The 8,420-nt window shown below is 40.1% G+C and overlaps 1 protein-coding gene and 1 pseudogene across 1 annotated transcript; one reads left to right on the plus strand and one right to left on the minus strand.

Moving 5' to 3' along the window:
* Positions 1-1,369: 1,369 nt before the first annotated feature.
* LOC100717125 (speckle-type POZ protein-like) lies at positions 1,370-2,458 on the minus strand. The gene has a single exon (XM_063233639.1). The coding sequence runs from the start codon at positions 2,456-2,458 to the stop codon at positions 1,370-1,372; it is 1,089 nt and encodes a 362-aa protein (XP_063089709.1).
* Positions 2,459-3,181: 723 nt separating this feature from the next.
* On the plus strand, positions 3,182-6,023 carry LOC134472261 (macrophage migration inhibitory factor-like; annotated as a pseudogene).
* Positions 6,024-8,420: the final 2,397 nt, after the last annotated feature.

The following is an 8,420-nucleotide window of genomic DNA, read 5'->3' on the forward strand; positions in this document are numbered from 1 at the left end:
ATATTTGTGTGAGTGAGTTTGCAATGTTTAAGAACACACATGTGTATGTAACCAGCAACAGCAGGAAGCATCGGGAAGTGTAGAGCAGGAGAGCCAGAGGGAGAGCCTCCTGCCTCTTTAGTATTTATACAGGTTGTTACTTCACATTTACATTCTCATAGAGTGCCATTAAAGTGAATGTGTAAATCATGGTTACACAATTTTACCTCACTATTCACTTTTAAACACAACTGGGGTCCTACTCTCACATGTCCTTAGAAGCCGCTGAGTTTGAAACTCTCACAGTGGTTCCAAAGCAACACCAATAGTGATTTTTGTTAAAGATAAAATACTCAGAACACTCACCTACCAGATAAAATCTCCTCATAATTCTTTTTTGTCCATGCCTCACTTTTAAGATAGGAAAACAGTGTATACTCTGTTCTTGCAAGCAGTAACTGTTAACAGTGTGAGGACTCTCTTCAATCTTGTACAATGAGAAGGCATGTTTACCAGCACGTTTGTATTAGTATAGTTTGAAGGACTGAAATTTGCCCCCCTGAACATGCATTCTTGTGTAATACACAAATTCACCCTATAATCATTTCTCTCTTTTCCTTTTTCTTAATATTCAGCAATTTCCCCTCCTTTTGCTCCAGGAGCCTGATTGCTCTGATTCTTCAGAGGCAGGCAGTTCCATGCACTCTCATTGCTGGGATGTGCAGGCTAGTGCCTAGAATGCATGCCAGGATCTCTCAGTCATGGCCAAGGGAGCAAAGAGATGTATCACAGGCAATTCCTTTGGTGTAAATGTCCAAGTCCTGGATATTTTTCTTCTCTCATCCCTAAGTTGCTTAGTGCCAATATAAATCTGCGGTGTCCAGTCCAAGGGTATGCCTCGAGTCACCTGGCCACCCTCAAATTTTCCCAGATTTTAATTCTGTGATGTATAAAAAAGAAAAGCAGACAAACAACTGTGTAAAGTAAGACTAAATTTTATTTACAGAAAAAAATACCAGAGGAGGAGGCCATTGTACTACCATCTAAGGGCAGCTCTACACAGTGGGTGTTTCTGTTTATCTGATGAATGCTTTGATTTTATTTTGAGTTCAACCTTGCAGCAATCATGGTGCACCATAATGTAAAAGTCAGGTTTTCCATTGCTTCTAAGTTATGCTATAAGGACTTTGCAAAAGTTACTCTTATAAATTCTAAAGGTCCTATCTCCTTGTTATGAAAATTGAAAAGCGGTACTATCTATCCTTAGAGAAGCACAATTCATTGTTTCCTTGTAGAAGTGTGCAAGCTCCAAAGATTGTCCTCTCTATGAAAGGTTCAGTGGCAACCACTGTGACCACTGTTTTGGGAAAATAAACAGACAGGTGGGATCTTAGGACAGCCTTATACGCTTGTATGGGGGCCCCAGAACAGCACACTGGATGGAAGCCAGAGACTGGTAGGCTTCAGCCACCAAGTGAGGGTGTGACACCACTATGGATTTCCACTTGTCAGTCCTCAGGATTTCAGAAATATGCGAATTGATGAAATCCACCGCACAAACTTTCAACTGATAGGCACTATGGATGTCAGCCAAGATGAGGATTTCCAAAACATTCACCACAGAGAGGTTGCAACACAGGTGTTTCTCACACATGAGCTTCAGGTGCTCCAGGCCATACCTGTCTGCAGCTGCCAGCAGATCAGGTGCCATTCTGTCAAGTTTTGGTGCTTTTCCAGTGTACATGAAGAACACTATTTCCTTGAAAACTTCAGGCTCCATATCACTGATTTCAACTCGACTGTTTTTGCTCTCCTGCATTTCATGTACAAACATGGCCTTGAAAACTGGAGAGCGAGCTGCTAAGATGGCTTTGTGAGCCTGGAATTCTTGGCCAGCCACACACAAGCAACAGTCTGCCAACAGGGAATTCTTCCACAGCCCTCCTAGATCACTTGCTAAACAACCTTCACAAGCCTTCACCATATGCTTATTATTTTGGCTAAAACTGTCAGTGGAGTCTAGTGACACATTCACCTCACAAAAGAGGGTCAGCTTGTCATCAGGGAGTAGTCCATTGGTTGGATCTAAAAGAAAATCTCTAAGGATGAATTTTCTGACTCCCAGTTTTGTCCCTGGATCAAATCTTTGAATTTTTTTACTCGACAGACCTTTGGCTTTCTGTCCTTTATCATTCAAAATGTAAAATGTGAATTTTGCCCAAGCTTCTCTCATTGGGCAGCTGATCAGTGCGAGACACAGGGACAGGTATTCTTTGCTTTCTTCATTGATCCCTTTTGGATATACTCGTAAGCACCATTTCAGTTCACCATTTTCTTCAGGTGAAAAGGTTGAACTTTCAATGGCACTACCTATTTCCTTTAGGGAAAAGCTAAAGTTACTGATGGTCCATAGGTAGGAGCATTTCACTACTTCAATCTCTGTGGTGTACTGGTTCTCAGCTACTGGCCCTTTCGACATTTCTTGAACTCCTGACATCAATCAAGCAAAAGTGAAGCAAGGTTTTCTAAGTGATAGGACAAAGATCCTTTTTTTCAGCAGATTGTAGAAATGTCACTCCAGTCAGCAGATCCAAGAGAAGCAGGGAGATATGGCAGTCACAAAGTAGAGAGCCTAAAACGTAGATTTAAAAAACTAATTAGTGAAAGTCACTTTTATCAAGATTTTCTAATTAATTAGTCACTACTCCGTTGTGTCTTGATTACTGTAAGAAATAGCTCACAGAAGAAATCCCCTTTTTAAAATTTTTGTTGTGATATATGTGTGTAATTTTACCACTTGGATGCCCGAGAATCACAAAGCATTGAGCAGAGCTGGAACTCCACAGCAAAATTGAATCCTATATGCATCAGATACTTTATTTAAAAATCTGCTTTTTGGTTATATTCTATGACACAGTGCAATTTTTTTAGTTTTTACTGTTGGAAATTGAGTCAGGAGACTTCCCTTCGAGTTACATGTTTCGTCCTTGTATTTATTTTGGGGTGGAGATTTGGTCTAATTAACTCATTAGACTTCCAAATTAGGAGTGAATTTTCTAGTGTCCTCCTACTTAAGTACCCAAACATTCTGGGATTACCAAAGTGAGCTAGCCTGCCAGTATGGTCAACTGTTTCTCTAACAACACATTCCTGCTGCATTAGCATTCTGAAGCAGTCCAAGGATTTGACACCATTAAACAGAATGTACTTCAAAGAAACTATGCTCTCAGAGGTAAGTGTTATATGGACCTAGTTAAACACTTTTCTTCATCTCCACATTCAGCCTATGCACTGTATTGTACTTCACACAGAATTTTGAATTTGATGGGTTAAAAACCTTGCTGAGGATGAGATAGAAAATGTTGTCTCTCTTTTTCCATTATTCCTGCTCTGGCCATAGGAGGCTGTGATTTGGCCAGCAGATGTCTATGCCACTCCCTTGCTCTCCTTTGCTCCCTCTTGCATCCCAATTGACTGAGACAATACTCTTCAGTATCCTCCCGGGTTACCAAACCACCATTCTCTTCTCCTACATGAGAGCAGTCAGACTAATCTGGGTAATTTCCACACTCCATCCACTTTGGTTGATACAGTTGCATCTGAGAACAAATAGAGCACCTGGAAACAATCAAAGTCACCGAGCAAGGGAAATGGGTTCCTTATTCTCATAAGCAGTATGCACATAAAGTGTTCTAGAGGATTCCCTCATTTGAGCCCTTTGCCTAGCTGACACAGGCCTGTCACCACCATGGAAGACCAGCAGCTGAAAAACAATTGAGCCTAAGGGAAGAGAAGCTTGCCCATGAAAAGGGAGAAATGTTTTTCAGGAGAATTACAGAAAACTTTCCTTAATGACATCATGCCAATCTTGAAGCTACCCACTGTCTTAATGCCGAGGGTTGTCCAATAGTATCCATATTGTTTTCTAACAGAAATGCTGTGAAGATGAAATTAAGTTAAATAGTGCTGCTCCTACAAGGGCTCATTGATTATTAGTTTTTCCTAATACAATTTAATTCTGAGATACTATTTCATATACACAGATGTACACAGATTAAAATATCCCTACCTCTGCCAGGCAGTGCTCTCTAGATAAACAGATTTAGTGCAAAGTAAACCAATCTGTAAGAAGTTCCAAGACTGACTTACAGATCCTGCATGCAGAGTCACATATGAGAGAGATGAAAAGGTTGTTGGCAGGCTGGAGACACAAAGAACCCAGTTGAAATCCTGGAGATGTGCTGAGTTGGATGTGATTTCTTCTCAAACTGCTGTGACCCTTCATCCTTGACTCTCCTTTTATGCCACTTAGGTGAGAATCCACCCTAGGGTGGATATTCCTATGCTATTCAAATCCAATTGAGGTAGGCATGCTTAACTCAAATTAAAAGATTAAGTTAATGCTTAACTCCACCAGCCTTTTGTCTCCTTACAGAACCATATTTCTTTTTGCTACTTTTGAATTTCTTTTTTATTTATCATGTATTTCTTTATTTGAAATTTGAAAGTGTTTTGCTTGTAGTTCAAGCAACCCTTATACTTTCCATTATCCTATTGCTTGAGGCTATTGTGTCCTGGGATTGTAAACAAGACCACTATACCATTTTCTTCTATTTCTTAATTTCTAAAGAGGTAGGGTTGGTTTCTGAAATTTGAGTATTCAAGAATCAACAGCACCCGGGTGTGGTGGTGCACTCCTCTAATCCCAGCACTCCAGACACTGAGGTAGGAGGATCACTGCTATTTTAAAACCAGTGTGAACAACATAGTTAGGCCTTGTCTCAGAGTAATCAGACTATGCATGAAGGGCTGAATGAAGCAAGAAAGTCTTCTGATAAGCTTGAAAGGAATAAAACTGCCATACCATCACAAAAACTCAGAAATTCTCCCAAGAAAAATGTTAGAATAACAGTCAACACTGCAGGAAGCTTTGCGGATTGGGAGTCCCACGTAAGGGCAAAAGGAATTGATTAGCCTGAACACTCAATTCTGGTGGCTAAAACATGCTGGTAGGAAGAAATTCCCATTTAGAAGAAACTTCTGGTGAAGATTTTGAGCTGGTCAGGAACAGAAAGCACCAAGGGATTAGAATTCACAGTCTAAATAAAGAACAAATGCTATGAAATAAGCCAAAGGATGTTCTGTAGGGTGAGTCTAGTTCCTCTTGTTCTACTTTGCTTCTAGTAGAGAAATAATTATGTGAGGGACTGGGTATGTGGGATGTCAGTGTTAGCTTACATTGTTGTACATGTGTGAAGACTTGGGACCATTTATAAACACACACACACACACACACACACACACACACAGATATTTAAACACACATTTCATTTCTATCGAACAAGATAAAGCAAGTAGATCATACACTTCAATGTAATGCAGTGTTATTATGATGATAAACAAGAGTGTGAAATAGAAATGTCACTGCGAATTGGAGGCACACCAAAGTTACACATATGGAGATAAAAAGTATATTTTTAATAACGTGTACCTTAAATACGTAGTAGTATATCAGCTAGAAAAATCTCTAAGCATAATTTTGAAAATATCACAATAACTACTTAAAGATCCAGAAAACTTAACAATTTCTAAGTACTTTAAGAATACTATCGCAGCAGTCATGTAGCTCAGGTTCCTGCATAGGGGCCGGGTGTGCAGTCTTTCTCTTCTGCCCTCGTCCAGCGTCTTTCACCCAACTTGCCTATGTTCATCTTGAATATCAATGTGCCCCGCAGTCCATGTCGGAGAGATTCCTCTCCGAACTCACGCAGCAGCTTGCGCAGGCCACCGGCAAGCCCACCCAGTACATCACAGTGCATGTGCTCCCAGACCAGCTCATGACCTTCACGGGCTCATGGAAGCCATGCATGCTCTGCAGCCTGCACAGCATCCGCAAGATAGGTTAAGTGCTGAATTGCTCCTACAGCAAGCTGTTGTGTGGTCTGTTGTCCTAGTGCCTGTGCATCAGTCCCGATAGGGTTTATATCAACTATTATGACATCAATGCTGCCAACATGAGCTTGAAAAGCTCCACCTTCGCTTGAGGCCGTTTCTGCACCAATGGCTCCAGAGTTCTACAGTGATTTGTAACCCTCTTTCCCAAGGGACACCCCAGCCATGTCAAGACAAATAAATGGTTTGGTGACCAAAAAGAAAAGAATACCATCCTTTCAAGCTGCTTTTATTTTGGAGAGGGAAAGTGTTGGGGATTTAATTGAGGGCTTTCATGCGAATTTAGATTGTTTAGTTTGAAACAAATTCTTGCTAAATTTCGGGGTTTCCTAGGCTTAATCAGATTTTTTTAGCAAATCCATTACAGTCTGCCAGGGTGCTGAGATACTTAGGGACATCTAAATTGAAGTTCTAAAACGAATAACATCCACACAGCATTTTTACCTGCCATTGCCATTTCAAGTACCTTTGGAGTGACTGGTCACACAACTCCTGTGCCAGTTAATCCACATCTTGAATTTGATGAGATTAAGAGTCTCCTGACTTGGGGATTATACTCCTCAGTGGATTCATCCTTGGATGTTCATAGCTGAATGTGCTTTTAAGAGTTGGGGAACCATGAAGCTGAGTTGTTGTGGCTGTGCCTGGAGTGGGGGAGAATCTCTTGCTGCTGTTCATCTTTTCTTCTTTCCTTGTTGCCATGAAAAGAACAAATTTGATGTACAGGGAAGTTCTTCCACAATGTTTCTGCCTTGTAGCCATCCAAACTCTGAGGATACAAACCCAATTACACCTCTCCTGCTTTAAGGTTATATGTGTCCAGTATGTTTGTCTCAACAATGGAAACGCTCAGCAGTTTGTACAGCTGCCTGAACTTATTGCAGATTGCCATGCTGTGGTTATGGTTTGGATTCTTCTTATTTTTTATTTTTGTACCAGAGATCAAATTGATAAGTTTCATTTTCAGGGAACAAGGTTCATAGTGTAGCAGTGATAAAGTAATGTAACTTTAAGAGGTAGAACCTTCTAGAAGTTAATGAAGATATTAGAGTACTACAATCAGGGATAGAGAAAGTCTGGCTGACTCAGGGGAGCAGCTGAAGCTGAAAATGGATCACATGTGGTGCCAAAGAAATGCTAGTATGAAGAACAGTGACTTACTGAGTCAAGTCACAGAGATAACTGCTCTAATCTCAAGATCACTGGGTGCCTGAGACAAATGATGTGAATAAGTTCTTAGATGGAGAGGTTTCACATGATACTGAGTCTCCCAATGGTATTTATAAATGTGCTGCATCCCATGGAATTTGGCTTCTTCCTGCTCCTTCTCTCTCTCCTCCAGTTTTCTCCTCCATCAAGAAAGAGGGCTCCAAATGGTCTCAGGTTTCTGTACTGTGACTCTTGTCCTTTTTCCCCATGCTCACAACATTTGTATTCTAGGAAAGTTGAAAGTTGCAACTCACAGGCCTGTGGAGCTGGCTATGGTGGTTTACTCCTGCAATCCCAGCACTGGGGGAGAGGGTGAATTGGGAGGATCCTTGTGAGTTCAAAACCAGCCTGGGCTACAAAGTGAGCTCAAGGCCAGTCTGAACTGCATAGCTAGACCCCTTCTGAAAAAATACAAAAAAAAAAAAAAAAAAAGCAACTCACAGGTGTGGGTCACATTTCATGAGGCTAGATTAGTCTCCACAAGAATGAGTCATCATTCTTCAGCCTAACCCAGGCCATGAATAATTCAGTCATAGTAACTATGTTTATACCACCTGTATAACTAGAGTCTCACCAAAGACAAATAGATAACTGAACCATTCTCTTAAATCTCAAGAGAATTAAGCTAAGTAAATCACTTTATAAACTATACTGCTTCAGAAAGCCTTGTTATATATGTATAAAACACAGAAAAATACCAAGACTCTTTGAGGAAATGACTGATTCCAGATATAGGGTAGAAAAATGATAAATGTCCCTGAGATGTCTTTGTATATTTGAAAACCACAGTAAAAATTAGTAGTGAGGAAATAATCTTTTCTGTAAGAAAGCCCACAGAAACCATACAGATCCTTTTCATTTGCATATTTCCAAATAGAATTTAATCCCACTATCATACTCTTCAGCCAAAAAGGTCAGATAATATGATCTGTCTGGGCAGCGTGTGCTCAGCTAAACATTAGGAAACCAAAATCAGAATAGATATTGGTGTTGATAAGCAGTTTCTACATCTTGTGTTATTCTATTTAATAGCCAAGTATAAGTTACTGGGTAGAATTCTACTCCAAACACCTAAAGACAAAGGGATAAATAGGATCCTGTTTTCATTTTAAGTAATAAGAAGTGGATAAGTTCCCATATGTGGGTTACATAAAAATTGAACTTTGAACTCAGAAAGCAATGATTAAGGATTATAATTGATTATAGAAAGTTTTGAATACTTTAGCAGTTTTCCATGTCTGGAAGTGATAGAATAAATGTATCCCAGTAAAACAAAGGTG

The sequence above is a fragment of the Cavia porcellus genome, unplaced genomic scaffold, assembly GCF_034190915.1.
Source record: "Cavia porcellus strain 051 isolate PalLab524CR breed Dunkin Hartley unplaced genomic scaffold, mCavPor4.1 scaffold_23, whole genome shotgun sequence".
In the NCBI taxonomy this organism is placed as follows: domain Eukaryota; kingdom Metazoa; phylum Chordata; class Mammalia; order Rodentia; family Caviidae; genus Cavia; species Cavia porcellus.

What these genes read in the sequence shown, in the direction of transcription:
- LOC100717125 (XM_063233639.1), bottom strand. Translation starts at nt 2,458, where the DNA reads ATGTCGAAAGGGCCAGTAGCTGAGAACCAGTACACCACAGAGATTGAA.